This window comes from Dreissena polymorpha, chromosome 3 (genome assembly GCF_020536995.1).
Source record: "Dreissena polymorpha isolate Duluth1 chromosome 3, UMN_Dpol_1.0, whole genome shotgun sequence".
Classification (NCBI taxonomy): Eukaryota; Metazoa; Mollusca; class Bivalvia; order Myida; family Dreissenidae; genus Dreissena; species Dreissena polymorpha.
Genome location: NC_068357.1, coordinates 112,428,313 through 112,450,317, shown reverse-complemented (window position 1 = coordinate 112,450,317; position 22,005 = coordinate 112,428,313). Strand labels below are relative to the sequence as shown.

At 35.1% G+C, this 22,005-nt stretch overlaps 2 protein-coding genes across 2 annotated transcripts; one reads left to right on the top strand and one right to left on the bottom strand.

Annotated features, from left to right (window-relative positions):
- Positions 1 to 6,152: 6,152 nt before the first annotated feature.
- On the bottom strand, positions 6,153 to 10,171 carry LOC127874348 (uncharacterized). Its single transcript, XM_052418600.1, has 5 exons — positions 9,235 to 10,171; positions 8,018 to 8,352; positions 7,276 to 7,368; positions 6,835 to 7,036; positions 6,153 to 6,698 (listed from the first exon to the last, which is right to left on the bottom strand). The coding sequence occupies exons 2-5, from the start codon at positions 8,241 to 8,243 to the stop codon at positions 6,596 to 6,598; spliced, it is 624 nt and encodes a 207-aa protein (XP_052274560.1). The 5' UTR covers positions 8,244 to 8,352; positions 9,235 to 10,171; the 3' UTR covers positions 6,153 to 6,595.
- Positions 10,172 to 16,597: 6,426 nt separating this feature from the next.
- Positions 16,598 to 20,986, top strand: LOC127871059 (uncharacterized). The gene is made up of 5 exons (XM_052413687.1): positions 16,598 to 16,887; positions 17,466 to 17,613; positions 18,282 to 18,524; positions 19,508 to 19,727; positions 20,620 to 20,986. The coding sequence occupies exons 1-5, from the start codon at positions 16,815 to 16,817 to the stop codon at positions 20,848 to 20,850; spliced, it is 915 nt and encodes a 304-aa protein (XP_052269647.1). The 5' UTR covers positions 16,598 to 16,814; the 3' UTR covers positions 20,851 to 20,986.
- Positions 20,987 to 22,005: the final 1,019 nt, after the last annotated feature.

Sequence of the window (22,005 nt, the reverse complement as noted above, 5' to 3'; positions counted from 1 at the left end):
GAGCGGTTTTTATCTGATTTTGGAGAAAGGGCCGTGCCTTTTTTGAGGGGAAAAAAATCGCGCGAAACGCCGGAGTTTGAGGCAAATGAGGAAAGTCATAAATGATCAATTTAACATTTTTTACTGTTTATAAAACACATTCAATGCAACCGATAATTTAATAATGCAATATTTTTCTATTGTGTACACTGGTTAACTAGTACAATTAAAGGTTAAAAAATCTTTTTTTTTGCTATCATTGTTTTTTTATAGAAAATCTCTGTAAGGGTATAAATTCGTCTAGGGGAAAGGGCCGACATTTGGCGGGTCTCAAAGAAGGAAAAAACTAATCTGGAACGACAATTTACGCAAATTTTATGCATTAAGACCTGTTTCTCACAGAGCGATGCTTATTTGTTTTTGCAGCTCGAGCTTTAAGCTTTATTTTGCATATATTATTGTAGGTATATAAAACAAAGATCAGTTTCTAAATAGTAATACATACGTAAATATAAGTAATTGCATGTGTTGAAAAACAAGGGATAGTAAAGTAGATATGTAATTAACAACAAAGTACAAGACTAATATTTTTGATAGCATGTGATTGTCAACTTTGAGTTTTCGATCCGATATGACCCATTCGTCATAATTTAAAACATATAAAACCTATTTGTAATTTCAAGAATTATTAAATTTGTTAGTTGTTAACGTCAATGCATACTTTATTTATGATTATAATTTCAGTTTAAGTAGTTATACATGCATGTCTTTATGTTCAAATAGAAAAAATATCTATATGGTCATGATTTCCTAGACCCAGAAATATTCACATGGGCATAAAGAAAAACACAATGGAAGAGAGAGAAAAAAACAACAAGCCAAACAAAAATGGGGGCACATGTACCAACATTGTTACAGAAAGATAAACACAATAGCAAAAAAAGTCCATTCCACAGACAAAAACACAATCGAATATAAAAACACAATGGCACAATAATAACACATCGGCTAAGAGAAAACACATTTGCACGGAATAAAAATAAAATGGCATAGCTAAACACAAATAGAAATGGCGCGACAGAAGCCGACGCGTATCCCCACGCCGCATGTTTGACAAAGGGGCGCCCAAGGGTTGGTAATGGGGCCATGCATTGACCGTATTTTCATAAAATATGTTCAGTACCAATTTGAAGTAAATCAGTGTAGAAATTATGAAGATGATGTAAAATAACCTAAAACAATGAGTGAAAATCTCTGACCCGGTCCCACTCCAATACCCATAACTTTTGAACCAGGGGACAGATCAAAATTCCAAAAAGTGCACTTTCGCACATATGCTCATAGCTACCGTGTGATAATAGTGTAGGAGATAGTGGTCAGGACGGACGGACAGACGGCGGAGATAAACACATAATAGATTTCAAAATCTAAACGAGGACCTTAAGTTCAAAGTCAAGGTCACAGGGATCAAACATTGTATGCGCATAGAAAGGTCTTGTCCAGATACACACGAACCAAATATGAAACAATATCTGAAGGGACACAGTAGGTATGAGCCTTTTTCGAATCGCGGTCGCAGATTTCAAAACCTGAACGCTGACCTCAAGTTCAAGATCAAGGTCACAGGGGTAAAAAATTGTATGCGCATGGAAAAGTGTTGTCCAGATATACATGCATACTAAATATGAAAGCAATATCTGAATGAACACAGTAGTTATGAGCCTTTTTTTTCGAATCGCGGTCGCAGATTTTGAAACCTGAACGCTGACCTGAAGTTCAAGGTCAAGGTCACATGGGTAAAAAATTGTATGCGCATGGAAAGGTCTTGTCCAGATACACATGCATACCAAATATGAAAGCAATATCTGAAGGGACACAGTAGTTATGAGCCATTTTCAAATCTCGGTCGCAGGAAAATCTCTGACCCGGCCCCACCCCAACCCCCATAACTTTTGACCCAGATGTCAGATCAAAATCCCGTCGCTGTCACCGTCGCACATGTGCTCATAGCTATCTTGTGTGTAGGTTTCAAGGTTCTAGTGCTAATTGTGTAGGAGAAGATAGTGGGCATGACGGACGGACGGACGGCGGAGATAACCACATAATCTCCACTTTTTCTCCGAAAAGTGTGGGGATAAAAAAGTGAAAAAAACTATTGCATAGAGATTAACACAGTGGCACAGAAACAAACAGTGATAGAGGAAAACTAAGTAAGAACTTTTTATTGAGAGCAACAAGCTGTTTAATTATTGTCAAAGTGCGGCGCTGCATACACACGAGCTTTCCGGATGTAGAGACAACACCTAGGCTGGAAGGTCATTGAATTACTTTCTTGTTATACACGTGTTACACCTGACTGGTGATCTAAATGCGTCCTTACGACGACCCTAGACCTTCGATAAAAGTTTGTTGTTGGCCTTTTCATTGTAGAAAATTGAAAAACAAAACGAATGTGAACATATCTTACTCGATTTTACAGTGTTATTATATTCTCAAGAAATATATAATTTGAGGATTTTATTATTTCTCGTGGTTATGTTTTTGAAATAAAACAAAAGATATGTATGCCATTTAGAAATCAGGATCAAATATCTGCATTCTAAAATCATCTATTCAATTACCACGCCGTCGTTTTGACTCTGTAATTTAAACTGTAAAAGAATCATCATTAGATGTTAAAGAAATAGAAAATATAAAATGCCTTTTACTACATTTTATTTACTCGCTTATTGCTCAAACCTGTTTCCACAGCTATTTTATCTTACTATACATCACAGGAATATCCTGCAATAGAACTAAAGATTGTCTTTATTACTACAATGACAAAGAGGGTAAGAAAGTGATAGTCAAAATGGTGACGTCCATGCAGAGACATGCATTTTTGCAGTTTTATAGCCTTTATTACTTTTATTATTGTTGTTGATCCTGCTCAGTTTTCAGCCATAACAGCAAATAGTGCTGCAAACAGGCACACATAAGTCGCTTATTTAGGGGAGTAACTGGCCACTGATCATAAACAAAGAGTTTTATATACAGAAATGTTCGTCTGGGTCTGTAGATCATGTTATGAGATTTCATTTGTTTGAAAAGTGCTGGAGGGCTTCAAAATCTAAGATTGCGTCCAAGATGGCCGCCAAAAGTGTCCTACTCACTGTATACATTACAACTTTTATTTTATGTGGGGAAAATTGCTATCCTCCTTCTAAATCAACATAAAATGAAAGGGTTGTGTATCTTAAATGTTTTATTTACCTATAACCATGTAATGGAATGCATTTGTGTGCATACTTTACTGAAAATCAGCAAAAAATGCTCCAATTTTGGGGGCAAAGTCTAATATCTTTATGTATAACTATCAAGTATTTGATTAAAATGTACTAAAATCAGGTAAAATTAATAAGTGTATTAATATCCTTTAAAACAAATGAAAAAGAAAACTTTATGGTCAAGAATACGCCAGATATCATTAAAAAATATTTTAATTGATAAAGTGATTTGTAACTGTACTTTCATACATTGTGTTAATTCATAGCTTAAAACTTAAATTATGATTTTATACCAGTAATATGTTATCCATTTAAATAAAATTATATACCATTTTTATGAACTGAGTCAACTTTAAACTCTGAAAGCTATGACAACTTTAATAATATAAAGAATTATTTGATTTTAGATACTAAACATTTGTTGAGTTACTCCCCTTTGATATAAATTTACCATATACATAAAAGTTAGCAGACACCAATGTCAAACTGGTTTTGTCATTTTCACAGTTTTCATTTCCATGTACATCTAATATGGTAAGTATTTAACATGTTTATTCATTGTTCGTTTCATAACTACATGCTATGTTTATAGATTTTAATTGATAAAACATTTTCTCAAACATCATCACAAGGAAATTTGTCTGCAATGTCATTGATGTTATTCATCACATATATTTACTAAAATCCGTTTGAATACATGCAAAAGTAGTGTGCGTGAAAATTTGAAACCTTAACATGAAACCTACACTGTCTTTTGAATTTATTTAGAGGTGCTAATATTTGTTTTTCCAAAACTTGAGTTGTACTCGGATAGGTACTAGTAAGCGGACATTGTTTTCACTCATTTTATTACCTTGTAAATTAACTTATTTGAGTTTGTTATATTTTTTTTTCTGTTGATGAATTATTGTGTATGCCTAATATATGTTAATTTCTGCCTATTATAAACTATTGGTAGGAATATATTAATAGGTTCGACAAAAGAACTTCATCAGCCATTGGAATGCCACAGTCTTCGGGGAAGAAAACATAGTTACATATGGAGAGAGCTTAAAGATCTACTATGACTGCAAAGTAAGAAAGTATGTATTGTTAATTGTAATTCTGTTGATCCATTATTACAGTCATTTATAAAAGAGGTTTGTGTATACTAAATAGTTAGATATAAATGTACTTACAATGATACACAGGCAAGTTATAATTATTATTAAATCAAAGATGAGTTTTGTTTGCTTCAAAAAAAATGAAGCAGAGGAGTGTACTGAAGACATAAATGACAATCATGTGTTGATCCTGGTCTGGTATGACAATGATAATGATATTCATGAATATCATAGTTTAATTTTTTTCAAACATGATCATTGAGAGTAGAACATTAATGCCATTTCAAATTCTCTATTTTTCTGCAAAGGATTTCATATGTATTTCTGTTTTTCAGGCCCAGATGGTACTATGATGACTCAACAATGGATGACAAGGAAAACACAAGAACATCTTTTTAAGACGAGGTCCACTTTTGAGAACTTTGACTGGAAATCATAGTGCTTCATTTGTGGCGAAAAGTGCAGCCGTCATAGAGACAATACATCAAGAGGTTTTAGCAGAAGTTGGTCCCTAGGGCCAAACAAAAAAATTGTGTGTTTCGGGAAACGGCTATAAAAACTTTTAGGTAGGGTAGGTATTTTTTCTGGTCTTTGCGATGGCTCACATGCTTTTGCAATGGGAATATCCGGAAAAAAAACCATCGTACCGAAGTATGCGCGTCCTAGAAATTGGACCATTTTCCGTTTCTTGTTGAATTCTCAAATGCGCATAATTAAATTTGTAATCTGAAACACTCTTCCCTATTTAATTTTTACTCGACGTTATCACATTCTTCAAACAAACTGTAAATGTACAGTGTGTTGTAATCTTTTCTCTCGAGAAAAGCGCGCGCAAATTATTCCCTACATGAACAACGTCACGTCAAACGCATGGAAAGCGTGCGTGCATTAAATTTCCGTTTAATGTTCCGTGGTAAATTTTAACAGAATGATATAGCGAATGATTTGGAATTTAACATTTCCTCAAAATTAATTGCAAATCAAACACACTGTATATTTATCGTTACGGACGTTTACATAAGTCACTATTGAAACAGTTATTGTACTGTATACTGGTGCAACAGAAAATCCATACGAAACTGGATTAAGTGTTGGGTGTTGTCAAAACGAATCCCGGAATAAACCCCCTTCGGAAGAAACACCCTTCCATAGAAACAGCATAGCGGAAGAAACCCTCTTTTACATTTTGCATAAACGGAAGAAACACCCTTCCATAGCGGAACGAACCCCCTTCCAGTTTTCAGACAGGCGGAATAAACCCCATTCATAACTGTTATTCAAACTGTTCGAAAAACATTGACACGTAATTCGATTCACAATTTTCCTGTTTGAAGCAATAATAAACATTTTGTATAATACATGCTCACATTAGTATCACTACATTATAATATATATATAATATTTATTATATATAATAAAAGTAAAAACACGTGTCTGGGATTTTAAATATATATTGATTTAGCCAACGCGTTTCGCATAGCTCATCAGGGCATAATACAATATATTACATATATATATATTGTAATATATTGTATTATGCCCTGAGGAGCTATGCGAAACGCGTTGGCTAAATCAATATATTTAAAATCCCAGACACGTGTTTTTACTTTTATTATATAATATTCACAATCTGGATTATTACATTTTACTTATATAACTATATATATATATATATATATATATATATATATATATATATACGGGAAGCGACGTGAGAAAATACACCTTATGGTAAATAAAATCGATTTTGAGTTTTATACTTTTTCGAGTAGTTCAATGATTTCTGATTACAACGGTATGTCTACATTGTTAATGCGTTCAATATTGATATTGATATGAACGTTTATAAAATACGTTGTTAACGTATTTGCAAAGCGACGTCGTAAAATTCTCCGCGACGTTATTTTAACTGACGTTATTCATAAAAGAATCGCTTATTGGCACATCGACTACTGATTTAATGACTATATCTTATACGTTACAATCCGTAACAGGTGATAGCCATTTGTAATCAATACACACACACACACACAAGTACCATTTGAACATGAAAACAAACAAATGAGCTGCGATATGTCCCAAGTCAACTACACTTTGAACAGATTTAACCGTATTTTCAATTTAATACTTTTTTAAAGTCAAAATCGATATTAAGTAGGCTTTTTTATTCGCATTCCGCACAAAAGGTCGCAGTGTCTTCTCGGCTGAAGAACCCGTGGAATCTCTTGAGATTCAAAGCGAACGTCTTTATTTTTTTATAATGTTTATTTCTGTCTCCTCCGCACCAGCCGCTGTTTTGACAGTGACGACACCTGGTTTGTCTTCCTCAAACCTGAAGTACTGGAATTTTCTGGAATGAGACAAGAATGCGTTTACTATTTACGATAAATCAAATGTGCAAGCGCAGCGCTACGTTTTCTATAAAATTATTATATGTTTCTATGAATCTTAAATCATTGATCTGTTTTGACATGTTAAATAATTACCTTATGCCGATTACGGACTTGAAATGTTGTCCAAGAAACTCCTTCCAAGCGCGCCAAGACCACTGTGGATAAGATACAGCCATGTTACCTACGGAAGACCCTTCTACTGTTTCTGCAAGCTGTTCTCTGGTTTCACAATCATGGCGGCGGTACTTCAACTTGATGTGCGCGAAACCCGAGTCGACTAAACACCTTGCATGCCCTGTAAAATGGTACGACTCATTCTAGTTTTATATTTATTTAATACATTAAGTTATTAGTACATACACACTATGTCAGGCAAGTGCAATACTTACACAATTTAATACCACTTATTATATCTGTAAAAGTATTTGATCTAAATAAAGAAATGTGATTTGAACATTTATTTTAAACTAATTGCTTCAAGGATTTTACTTATACATGTAAGCAATGCACATACTATTTATGCAAACGATTTACCTGGAATTTGCATTTGGTATTCTATCTTCCTGTGTTTCCCTGTCATGACCCTCCACATTAAATAACCCACGAAAAACTTGTTTTTGTTCTGCCCTAGAAAATAAAAATGCTATATAAATAAATTTCTCAACACGGTTTTGTCTAAGATATATGTAGGATGTTCTTTATTTACATGAATTACATTTAAAGTCTTATCTTAGTCGGTCTTTTTATAAATTAGCGCATGCACTTTAAAGGATAGATGAGAATATGCGTAAAGTGTCGTCCAAGATTAGCCCGTGAAGTCCACACAGGCTAATCAGGGACGACACTTCCGCCTAAACTGGATTTTTGCTCAAGAGACTTTCTTTAAATGTAAAAATATCATAAAAGCGGAAAGTGTCGTCCTTGATTAGCCTGTGCGGACTGCACTAGCTAACCTCAGACGACACTTTACGCACATGAATAAAACGCCGTTTAAACTATGCCTGTCACGTTAATGCTATCTAAAAGTAGACAGGACGATCCTACATAGAATGGCCCGCCCGCTTTACTGAGTAAAATGACTTTGGATGGCCATATAAGGTCGGTTTTACATCCGACTCATTAAAAGAAAACTGAATTAACTGCATCGGAAAACAAAGTAATAAAGCAAAAACGACAAATATACTATTAAAACCGTGAAGTAAATTTTATATGAATTAATAAATAAGTAAAATCCTCAAACTTTCATAGTGTTACATGATCAAAAAAAATCACGCACCTGGACAGTTATCTGCATGGATGGAGCATACGTCGTTTTCCGTTTCATAATTTGACATTACCCAGTCTAGCATAGAAATAACTGAATCCGGTCCATGAGCCTGGCTGCCGTCCTGTCCTATGGTCTTGTCCTCATCAACCAGAAAATTGATCTGTTTCCTTTGGCTATCTATCCGTACTCCAAATATATGGACCTTCCGCAAGCTGAAGAAGTACAGCGGTCCCATCTGGCGTGCATGGTGGGGGCATAGTCACACTTTGACTGAAGTCAAAGCGGAAGTGGACACACTTTTCTTCCGAACTCTTACGCAGGCATTCATTGCACACTTTCCTTTCCTGTAATGGTATGAACGATACCTATTACTGTTAAAAAATATTGTTTTTCAAACTACCTGACTCGATCGAAAAGGACGTAAATCTAGCTTGTAACAAGATGGGGTTATGTCATTTCTGACCGACACTGAAAATATAGTCTTTTTATATACTATTCAATTTAGATTGTTCGCAATTATGACTAGACAAAAACAATTCGCATTCGCTTGCTTCTATAACGTCTTTCTCAAACGAGATTTATGATACGCGCGGCGACTGAGAAATCCAGATTTCCATTCTGAAATTGATTACTTGAAAACGTTTAAAATAGCGTCATAGACTGCAACTTTAATGAATAGTAAAGAGTAAATGTATTTAGTAAACAAATTGTGTTTAAAGAAGGAGTTGCTCATAATGAGCATTTCTTTCTTTTGTTACAATGTTTTCTATTCTATTACAAAACCATTTGTGTTTATTTCTAGAAGCAATGCATTGTTGTGTATGCTCATGTTTTCAATTTCAACCAGTACCAAGATCGCCATGGCGTAGTGGATATGGTGTCCGCCTAGCGATCGGGAGGGCATGGGTTCGAACCCCACTGGGAGCATTCGTTTGTTCTCCCTCAAAGACACCAACTACTGGTTATAGTCCCAGGAAACGGACTCGGGAGCGTTTATATAAGCATACGGCTTTCGATGCAATCGAGCTAAAATAAATAGGTTTAAACTTACCAGTACCAAGATAACATGTGTGATAAAGGTTTGAAGCAGTTAGTTTTTCAGGATATAAGTTACTGATATTTCTAGATGATCATTGTGTTGATGTCGTGATTGGTCCGTTTAAAAAATCCTAGAAAGCAGGTCTGTGTTCACGATAAGCAAAAACAATTTATTAAATTTTATTTACCGTTTGCGCTTGTAGAATATGCGTTTTCAATGCGTCGACTTAAAACAGCTTCTCCTTTTCCGTTATTGCATCCATAACGCCATGGCGCATTTTCTCGCACGTTGCGCATACGTCGTCTCTTGGTGAGGCGATGCGCACATGTGGCAAACAAGTACGCCACACATCTTTGAAGGCCGTCAGTCGAAGAGCACGCACCTGTTGATTTGTGCATGTTGTAGAGTATTCTTCGTGCAGGGCCAATTTGGTTGTTTCCGCAGACAGGTAAACAAGAGGAAAATTGTCAATGCCTCGCGGAGCAGCAGGCTGAGGAATACCCCTTTCATTAGACGTATTCTGTATAAATCGAACGACGCGCAGAACATCGGCATATGAAATGGCATGAGCGGGTTTTCTTCCAGTATTGCCGTGGACTCTCGGAACAACACCCTTTTCACGAACATGTTTTGGAGAGCCTTAAGTTTGTCTACAGAAAGACAATACAATAGTAAGAATGTCTGTCGGCATACTACCATTCCATTTACCCGAAATGTTGGCCGCTTTTCAGCCTTGGAAATCTTCTCGGTGTCTGGTACCTTAAGAAGTGCCATTATACTCAACTCCTTTTCTTGTGTTTCTATCGCCTGTGCATCGAGCATATGGGAGAAGATGTCCTCATAGCTGAATTTTGTATTAGAACGTAATTGACAGCCGCATCCATTTCTAATAAAATCTCTCGCACTAACTTCTTCATTATGGGTTTCATACTCTACATCGCTGCTACATTCAGCAGAATCCTGGTCTACAGAGGATAGGTACGACCTAGCACGACACCCAATGACAACTTCACACTCCTCTCAAAAGGAAAGTCAGACTGTTCATCCCTGTCTTCGGATGTTTCTTCATGTATTTCTTGGGAATTTGCGGGCGTCCTTCCAAAGTGATTCGAGAGTAGCGATTCCAGTTCCTGCGAAAGCGAAATTTAAAATATTATGTATGGTGTACATTTGACGGTGAGCAATTCTGTTTCAACGCGGTTTGCAATGAATACACGAAAAAAGAATTGTCATCGCGGAGTATCGAACCACGATCTTCGTTATACAACAATACGCGATTTCTTCATTATACCTAAGTACTGCGCGCTTACCGACTGCGCTATGAACACATTTCAAAGTAAGCAGTATATGAATTTAAGATTTATAACTTGTCATGTTAGTCCGATCTTGATCAACTTGAATATACGTAGATCTCTAATTATGAACAACATCCATAGGCTAAAAGAGCTTAACTATACCGAATTTAAAATGTATTGTAATAATCGATATATAAAAACACGAACAAAAAATGTTTTTGATTGACTGCGTTTCCTGCCTGATAAAATTGATGTGTTTTTTTTTATGTTAAGAAACCACCATACATAAATACGTCGAAGCAATGCCTAACGTAACTCAATAAAAAATATGTTCAATTGTTTACATTTGTGAACTGCGTGGAATGATTCCATCTGTGTAAATGGGCAATAAAATAGTTCCAAAGAGTTGCATTAAAACTCACAAGTTTTTGCACGATTTATCGTAAATTTCAAAGTCATATTTTTTAATTTAATGCATGCGATCTTAAATATCCACTCAAATATACATTGAATGCGTTTGTTCGGTTTTACCTATTTGGTAGACAAAATGGCATGCTGAGCCTTATGCAGAGGTGTATGTGAGAGCAAGGAACGACAACTCTGCGTGGAGATTGCTTCTTCTTGTGACATAGTCCTTGAAATTTTGACAGTGAACGTAAACAGAAATACACTTCCGTGTTTAAAATGGCGCTATAAATAGTGTTTGAATTTAACGACGTCATTTCATGACGATTTACTCAGTTACTTCCCATTGACCAAAATATAAACTGTGCAGTGACAATCTTGTGTCAAGCTCGTATGTACCAATAGGGGTCGTCGTCAACCGGGTTTCATGTTTTAGTTGTATGCGTATACCAGGCCACTTTTATCTACTGAAAAGCATTTAGAAAAACAAAATTATGAAAAAATAGTGGTTGATGTATAACAACAAAAACACAAATAACACTATTAAAAAGTCTTATTAGCGACACGTTGACCATATCTTGTGTCAATTTCATAGATCTATATGTGGGCTTTTAATTGCTAATTATATATTTAAAAAAAACAGAATGACATAATTATACACCGAAATTTGACAGGGAGTTATGTAGGAGTCACGCTGTTGGGCGGTCGGTCGATTGGTTGGTCGGTTGATTGGTTTGTTTGTTTGTCCGAATCAAATGTTTAAAGTTTGTTGAGCGACTTCATTTGTCAAGCTATTGAATCGAAACTTGGAATATGTAATCCCCTTTAAAGTGAAGATGTGCAAGACACTTTTTCATGAGCAGTGATCCACGCGTTCTTGAGTTATTTAGCCTTGATAGTAAACCTATTATGGCAAACGTATACAATTTTCTCCGTTTGTGAAGTGATCTTTTTCCATATTTCTCAAGCGATAGAATTGAAACTTGAAATATGGCAATTACATGAAGTGTATGATTTTCAAGACACAATTTTGTTTGCTGTTTCAAAATGGTGAAAGGGTATGTTAAGTCATGTTTGTGACAAAGCTGTAGTTTATGTACGTAAAATGCATCACGTATAACGATCATGAAGTTTAAACTTAATTAGTTTTAACAGACAGACAGACAGACAGTTTATTTTGACTTATACAATGTACATCGTCAACAACACATTATGAAAACAGTACAATGTCAATTGTGATAGGTACAAACTTTTACACGTATTTACAAATGATCTACTTAGCTAACAAAGTAAATTAAATATAAAAACAACAAAGACAGAAAAAAGAACAAAGAAAAGAGGATGAACATCTAAAGCATTATTGCGTTAATAATAGATGTTCGAACTTTAAGTGATTCTTTAACAAAGAGACATACTTTTATAAGTTCTATTTTATTATTCGATTGCAGTAAACTTAAATATTTATACATAGATGGCCTTTTGTAATAACATGGTTTTATGTATTTTTTTCTAATGTTTCTAAACGCCGGGCAAATGCAAATAAAATGAAATTCATCTTCAATATCGGTCGAATTGCAACACATGCAGTGACGCTGATTTCTAGCGACGTCTCTTGCATAACGACCGGTTAGAATATGCAGTGGATGGGCTGACAATCTTAATCTGGTAAAAAAGTATCTTAAACTTCTTGGTAAAATGTCTAAGTACGACTCATATTCAAAATTGATTTTAAAATTTCGATAAACATCTAACATCGAACTATTATTTAAGGTTCTATACCAGTCCTGTGTGAAGTAATCATAAACTCTCCGTTTAAATTCCTCTACAAATGAGTTAATCTCAATATTAATAGTGTTTATATCATCAAATGCATAACTAAAACCAAAGTCATCAAACATTTTTTTAACATTAAATATCCAATTATGACAGCCTTTATGATAATCTGAGACGGCCAAATTATATATGGTTTTAATAATGATATTTTCAGATCTACATATCTTAAACCAATATTTAATTACACGTACATATCTATGTATATACATGGGATATCTACCCAGCTCACCATAAACACAAGCATTACATGTGTTAAGTTTTACCTTTAGTAATCGTTTGCAAAATTTCAAATGGATTCTTTCAAGTTCCTTACTTTTAGTATAGCCCCAGACTTCCGAAGCATAATTTAAAATGGATCCAACAAATGCGTCAAATAATTGACAAAGTATCTTGGGTTTTAAATCGTAGTCATTACATTTAGACAATAAAATATTCATTGCTTTTAAAGCTTTACCCGTTAGGTGTTCATGATTCAATGTGAAACTCCCAGTATAATTAAAAACAACCCCAAGATAATTAAAATCATTCACAACTTGTATGTCATGGCCATTGTAGGTCCATTTTTCATTTGGCAATAATCCGCCTCTTTTCCGAAATACTGTAATTTTTGTTTTCTCTGTATTTACTTTCAATCCCCATAAATTACAATAATAATATAGATTATCTAAGTGGTTTTGAATTTCATTGGGCGTTTTACCTACAATAGCCATATCATCAGCAAATAACAGTAAAATCAATACAATGTCGTCAATATTCAATCCGGATTGTAAATCATTTTGTAAAAACAACTCAAGATCTTCTACAAACAAAGAAAATAATAAGGGGGACATAACTTCGCCCTGTCTGAGCCCTACTGCGTAAGAAAAATAGTCAGAATATGAAGACAATGACTTAACACAAGATTTAACTTTTTGATACATGTCCCTAACAATTCAAAGAATTTTACCCTGTATGCCACATTTATACATTTTTAACCATAATGCATTTCTATATATAGTATCAAAACATTTCATCATGTCCACAAAAATTACATATAATCTCTTATTTTCAAATAAAAAGTTTTGAACAAGAGAATGAAGAATAAATATTGCATCTGTCGTAGACCGCCCTTTCCGAAATCCGAATTGGGCGTCCGAAATAGTATTATTTTCGTAACAAATATTTTCAATGCGATTGTTTAAAACGGTTGTAAAGAGCTTAGATAAACAGCTTACTAAAGTAATCCAATTCCAAATCATGGAACAATTGTTAAGAATTTAATGGGCAGATATATTGACTTTAATTTAACATAAGATATATTGACTTTAATTTAACATAAATGAAATAATGCATATTGCCACTTTTAACCTGAAGTTATTTTTAAATAAACCTTGTAAAATTCTATTTGCAAATTATCTGATAACCTGTGTACTTATTATATTATGCTTGCAAAAACTGTGCATATTTCTTTTAAATGAGACACTCCATACATATATATCAGCACATGTAATTTAATCATGAATAAGGCACAATTCTAATATTAGGAGATTAATCTCCAAGTATAAACATGCTTGACATTGATGTCAATAGATGCTACAAAGTGGTTCACTTCTGCAAGATTCTACACATCCATGTTCTCAACGAGATATTGTTCCCAAACAGTCGATACTTACCGATAATTCTTACTCACTTTAAGATCAAAACCGTCGGTGGATACCGAAATCCTGACAAGTAAACAAAGATGAGAAGCTATTTATCATACGTGATATGGAGAGTCCTCAGTTAATCTGCACTAATCGGAGCAAATTATCAGCTACATTTGTCCGAGTGAACAGAATCCAACGCGTTTATCTTGTAATCTAAAAGTGCTCAGTTTAAAAATTATTAGAGGGCGATTAACTGTTTATAAAAACAGTTATTAGGATTTCTTTCGTATAACCAAAATTTATTCACTCTATATCTCGACTTTACTCGCAACGAAATTTCTTAGCAGGATTACAAAATTACAGCTCCCACTGAGAACGCTAATCACTTTCTTAATATATGACTAAAAAGTGAGCGGCATTTAAAAATAAAACATAAGAAATAAAGGGTACAAAATGGCGCAAAGTACCGTTTTGCGCATATCCAATCTTACTTAAAGGGGCTCTTTCACAGATGTTGGCATGAATTGAAGTTTGTCATTCAATGCTTTATATTGTTTAATGTAAAAAATGGATCTGAAAAAAAACGAAACAAAACACAATAATAACATTAAAGAAAGAAAAAAAGTAGTCCATAACTGGGCTCGAACCACTGCCTCTGGGGTAAAAGTCTAGCGCTTAGACCACTAAGCGATCCGTGCTCATACAATCAATGGGTGATGTATTTTATACATTATGTAAGCAATCCTCGTAGCATCCCAAAATATAACGACAACAACAGAACTCTCCAAATTATACAATCGTTTCACGTTGCAACGCTTTATAATTTTCAGGTTTTTAAATCGTCAAAAGATGAATATGATGGATATTGTAGAGCACGGTAAATGTTCAGTATTACTGTTTCCTCAAAAATATAACTTCAACGAAAATTTGAGAATCTGAAACATTTTTAAAAAATTTCTCAATTTACCAAAACGTGAAAAGGCACCTATAACGGGAATTTGAAACATTTTTTACTTGTGTCAATTTATCAAAACATGAAAAAAGGCCTTTAACAGCGTCGTAGCCAAGCTGAGGCACACCGAAACAGTTGCCTCGGCTAAAATTTGCAGAGCAATGTTGAGATTACAAGGAGAAAAAGGAACATTTATGTCAAAGAATAAAAACTATATAAGAAATTGAGGCAATTTAATGAATTTTAGGCAGTATGATATTCACAAACAAATATTAGCATTGAGTACAATTGGTTCATGTTGAGGCAGATAATTATTTCCATTTAATAACTTCAATTGATGCAAAAATTGCTCAGCAAAATGATTTGGAAAATCCGTATATTAAACAAAGCGTCGCACTGTACAATTCGATGCTATAATAATGGTGGACATAGGAACGTACCGAGATAGAATCGGGTGTTTTACGACCAGGTAGGTTTATTTTGGACCTAGACACACTTCGGGTGGTTGGCGTTTTCGGCTTTATTGGTATCCTCCTCTTTTTTAGCCGGCGTCGAGTTAAATCCTGGACCGTTTCAGTCGTAAGAATCTTTGTTTGCATAAGAATTTCAAATTATCTCGCGTATCAAACTTTTTTGATATAAAGACGTTCAAGCCTTATCTTTTTTAATAGTCAATGTAGTTGATGATAGAACTGACAGAAAATGATGACGCAGTTTCTAAAACAAAATTTTATACAAGAAATTTGAAAAAATGGCCAGAAACTTTACTGAAATTGTTGCAGATTTTTTTTGTTAACTTTATTGATACTAAACGGTCATATGTAGCGTCCTCGATTCCGATAATTCAGGTATAAAATGTGATTTAAAAGGCCTTTAAAACGCACCCAGAGACGTTCCAGGTATAAAACAGGGGGAGCATGCCTCCGGACCCCCCCCCCCACCCCCCCACCCCCCTAAAATGACCTAAGATACTGCATCGTCTAAAATTTGGGTTTGGCTACGCCGCTGTTTAACACGAGACAGAGCTGGGCCGGACGTCTATAATTGGCCCGCTGCAAATATAACGGCCCGAGGAACTTCAGTTTTATTATATAAAAATACGAGAAGCTGGCTTAGTAACTAATTTTAACGAAGGTAAATACTAGGATATGTTTTATAAACGATAACATACACCAGAGCTGGGCCGGACGTCTGTAATCGGCCTTTGCCGCATAATGGTCATCGAGTCGTTATATCGGCAGCCCAGGACAAGCCCAGCTCTGCCGTATTTTAATGTCTAACTTAACTTCCAGGGTCCACGTTTTAAAAATGTACATGCTTGTTTTAGCGCACGTTCAAACGTAAGTTAAGTCATGCGGAAAATAGCTGACATGAAAGATTAATTCATACATCAAATTATACTTATGTACAATGCCATCCATTAAAACATCTTACGTAAACATATCTTAGCCGTATAACGTGCGGTTCATGCTGACGAACATCCTGTTACGTATTAAAATGTGTGTTTGTAATACCTGGTAACTGTACTTGTGGTTTACATTTAAGTTCACGCTGTTGAGACAGGAAATGATTGTGAATGGCGTTTAAGAGACCATTCACGTTACTGAGACGGGACATATTGCATCGTTAGGAGTGTTAAATATAAGCACCAACGGTCATGGATTTCGTATTATTTGTAGCCGTGTATTTGAGTGTAGCAGTTGTCAGTATCAGTCAAGCTCAGATATACGGTACGCATATGAAACATATGTTGTCATATTTTTCACAAATCGCCGTTTTTCTCATGAGTGAGAAATAAGATGTTAGTTGACACACGTTGCTCGTTTTTTGCACGTTAGTTCAACGTAAGATATCATCATCATAATCATCATCATCACCACCACCACCGCCACCACTACCACTATCATCATCATCAACAACAATGTACTATTTTTTTATAGAGATTTTAACATTAAATTGTGTTTTAATATAAAACATTAATGGAAAGCATTATAATAATTATTATTATTATTATTATTAGTAGTAGTAGTAGTAGTAGTAGTAGAAGTAGCAGTAGTAGTAGTAGTAGTAGTAGTAGTAGTAGTAGTAGTTGTTGTTGTAGTAGTAGTAGTAGTAGTTGTAGTAGTAGTAGTAGTAGTAGTAGTATACAGTTTCCCAAGTTTGTCCGCGTATCGAAAGTCGGATAGATCTAGATCATACATGCACTTTAATATTAATATTTGTCTTCTTTTTCCAAAAAAAATTACATGTTTATATATCATACATTCAGTTTGTTGCAACATTCTCTAAATATGCACATATTTTGCAGCCCCTACGTTTGCGAATGGGACGGTCGTGGCCCGTCTCAGAAGCCGCATAATTGATGAAGCTTCCGGGATATGCGCCAGCCGGATACACAAGGACGTTTTGTACACGCACAATGATTCCGGGGACAAGGCGAGAATATATGCCATAAGGTATCTTGTTAACTTAGAAACCACACGTGCCTTAAAAATGGGTAGATTTGGTCACCTGACATAAACATATGAGTCGTGTTCTGAGCATTCCGCACAGGCTAATCAGGGACGACACTTTCCGCTTTGATGATATTTTTCGTTTAAATGAAGTTTCTTCTTTGCAAAAATCCAATTGAGGAGTAAAGTGTCGTACCTTATTAGCCTATGCGAACTGCACAGGCTAATCTGGGACGACACTTTACGCACATGCATTTAGCCCAGTTTTCTCAGAACGCGGTTCATATGTTTACGTTCTACAAGTCAATGTGGTTTCCAATCATCGCATAGAAGGTCAACATGTCATAGTATTTCGTTACTCAAACTAAATAGCAGACGAAACTCAAATGAAGTGTTTGTTTTATAAGAATCTTAAGAATCATATGCTTATAAGAAAGCAGAGGTACAATTTTATGTTTAACATTTTCGCCTATTTACTTCACAGTTTGTTGTTCACCATTCATATATGATCAATTTAACAAAACATATGTCATAATAAACATGTGCACCAAGGTGTCCTTAATCACACTCATGGTCTCAGTTTGAAGTTTATTGAAAAAGAAGCAAAAAGCAAAGCAACTAAGACTCTCGCTGTTTTCTGAGAATTATGAATTTAAATTATACGCTTTTAGTACAAAAACCGGACAACGGCTTATGACGATTGAAATCGACGGCGCAAGCGCAGTGGACTATGAGGACATATCATGCGGACCTTGTGATAGCACATCAGGTCATTGCATCTACGTGGCAGACGTCGGTGGAAATTCTGGCGCTGTCTCGAACACTGTCTACAAAATACGTGAGCCGGAAGTGGATTTGACTCACGGCAAGGGTGGAACCTTTCACGTCCCCATTAAGTCGAAATTGGAATTCAGGTTGGACATCATTCGATTTTATTTGTAGGCTCCTTTTTTACTGGCGATTGCTGTTTATTAATTCTCACATACACATACACGCTCTAACAAGATTCGACCTTCAGATCAGAATAATCTTACAATCTATTTAAAATAGACAATAGCGCTGAAATTTATATCAAGATGTCATTTGAAATACGGTAATAGGAGCCCAGATGTTCGGTCCAATAAAGGGGCCACGTGGATATTTAGACACCCGAAGACAAATTTCGGACTTGAAATGAATGCCCTATGTATTTATTAGTTATGAATACACGTGTTTGTGCCGGAATTATAAGATCATATTTCCGCCCAATGTTTCCATCAGTGGTTATAAAATGACATAAAGGTTAATTTAAAGTTTACTTCATTGATGCAGGTAATATTAAGACCAGTTAGCAATGTCAGGACAGAATTGGTATATTGGACCAAACTAACTGTTTAGCAGACAAGTGTTGGTACAATAAACTAGATCGACATGAACAGATCTTGAGATTTTAAACATTCCGTAAATTGCATACCATCTACAAAATAAGCTGACTTAAAGCTTCAATTATAATTAATGATTGATTAACCGCAACCGCAACTCGGTATTAATTAACAATCACGATCGAATTGAAATATAATTTTCCCGTTTATGTGTACTGTGCTCCCTATGTGAAGCGATCTCTTCGGTACTAAATGCATATGTATAGCCTTATATTACTATATTTCCAAATATTATATACCTATATTTCCCAAAAATGCATCTGGTATGTTGTTTTTTGAGAATTAAGCATCACTTGTGCTCTGGATGTCTTGCGATATTTTTTGCTGCAGGAAAATTGAACGACAAATATAACTCAGTGCATGGTTCGTTTTCTTAAATATAACTGTATGATAGTTAGGCAATAGATGACACAATGTATTGCATTAATTTCGCTACTTAAGGAAGCATTACCAAACATGTTAATACTTCTATTCAGCTGGGATCAACACGATTGCGAAACAATAATGGTGGATAACAAGGCCAATGTGTACGTCGTGTCAAAGGTCAATGCCGGGCAATACCCAAAACTTGTGCGACTGCCGCACAGAGCGTGGGGGACCAAGCATCGGGTTAAGGTCGACGAGGGCGTGTATCTGTCATTGAAGGCGACAAGGCACGACCCTGTTGGCGGCGACATTTCACGTGACGGTCGCGAGGTGAGTTTTTGGTTTCGGAAAACGGACCATTGGGAGGCAGACAGAAAGGGAACAAGGGACTGTGAATTTTGTGAATGTTCAACCGAGAAACAAATAAGCCGTACTCTATGAAAAGGGGCTTTAATGCATGTGAGGAAACTGCAAGGGCTAATCTGCGACGACACTTAACGCACATGCATTAAACCCCTTTTCACAGAGCACGGCCCAATTGTAATTTTTAAGGGAATAAGTAATTTTAAAGGGCTCCAAAGGGGTTTCTCCTTATAAAATTAAATTTGACAAAAACAGTCATGGCACATACTAACGAATATAATTTGCTACGTTTGATTCAAAGAATAATTTATGAATTTTAGATTATTTTATGAAAAGGTTCCGTTTGTTTGGATCTGTTTGTGTTAGTATGTTGACACTTTTTGTGTGAGTATTGTTTTAAACTATATGTTTGAAAATTTTATAAATTAAGCTCGATAGAAGTCTTATTTATTGAAGGACCAACTTGGGAATTCCTTTTTTCTCATTCTTTACTTTATGTTATATTAGATTAACTTCATGAAGTGGTTTAAGTTAAATACATTTATGTAAAAAATACAATTAATATTACATTAGTAGTCAGCGTTATTCCGTGTCATAAAGCACCTTTAATAAAATGTTAAGATACGTGTTAGAAGAAGGATGATGTTGTTAGTCATGGTGAAATTAATAGAATGTTCAAATGCGAAAGAAATGCCTTAACACAAAGTGCTAGAATACATCATGCAAAATTAAAATTACCACTATTCACTAATGTAAACCATGCACACTTAAACGCTGGAAGAAAGTGAAAACGGGACATGTATGATGGCGCCTGAAGTCAATTATGAAGTAAGTTTAGAGAAATTTAAATTTAATTCAGGTGTTGTTGAAGACGCACCATCACGTTTACTACTGGTACGTCCCTGACGGCGATTATTACAAGCACATGACGTCACAGCCGCTGCAGCTTCCGTACATACAGGAACCCCAGGGCGAGGCGGTGTGCTTCGATCCCCAGGCGACCGGATATTACACTACGAGCGAGGGGAGATACCAACCGCTGTATTACTACCGACGGATTAACCGTTCAACGAAGTCCCCATCCAGTTAGTGGAGCCTTCTTTCTCGGGCCGATATCAATTTGAAACAGAGAGTCAATGATATATTCAATTTCAAAAACTAAATCAGGGTGAAATGCTGGTTTTAATATATTATTTTTATTACAAGGTATATATATATATATATATATATATATATATATTATCTTTAAATATTCTCATCATACATATCATAAATAAGATATCATAAATGAAGATATTGATGAAAATCTATAAGTATTTCATTCTACTTTATCTGAAATAAATATATTTAAGAACACGTGCTCTATTTGGAGTTGTTGATCAACTTATCCATGATTTTGAGTTCTTATTACACTTTCGATTGAGACGTTTTGACCATGTTGCAGTGTTCTAAATGAGTTTAACCCATTTATGCCTAGCGTCTAGAAATAAGGCCTTGGCAAACAGCGTAGACCCAGATGAGACGCCGCATGATGCGGCGTCTCATCTGGGTCTGCGCCGTTTGCTTAAATTTAATTTGAATTTCTGTAAGAACATTCTAAATATAGAAATAAATATACTCGTCATCCCTAATTTTGGAAATAAATTGATCCAATATAGAAGGATGGGAGATCCACTAGGCATAAATGGGTTAAAGTCTCAGGGTCGCCCTCGTACCGGGTTATCTTCTTATATTACATTGACAACCGTTCAAACTAGCGAATCTTCTGTGGCGATTGTCCTATAGCACACTGCCACAAGAAATACCACACACAATTAAACATGAACACGTATCTATACCTATATATATATATCACAGACGACTGCTAAACATTTGTGTGCTTATCTGGTCTTATGTTGATATACTTTCTGTTAATGGAATACAATTTAATCCAATACAAAACTACTTTTATAGTCAAATTAAACAAAAACACTTTAATATGTAAAGCGAGAATTCTCGGGATAAAACGTTTAAAACAACATTGAGTAGAAATGCTTTATTGTTAATTTATATATTATAGTCACGTACATTCTGCCATGGTAATACGCTGTGATCTTACAAGAATGCGGATATATCTTTGAATGCAAGGTCCTTTATTCTGTCCGTGATTGACAAAAACATTTATGAACAGCGTTGATGGACAGCATCTCATTTCAAATATGGATACAATTAAACGCTTAATTTAATGTGTGCTTAGTTACGTCAA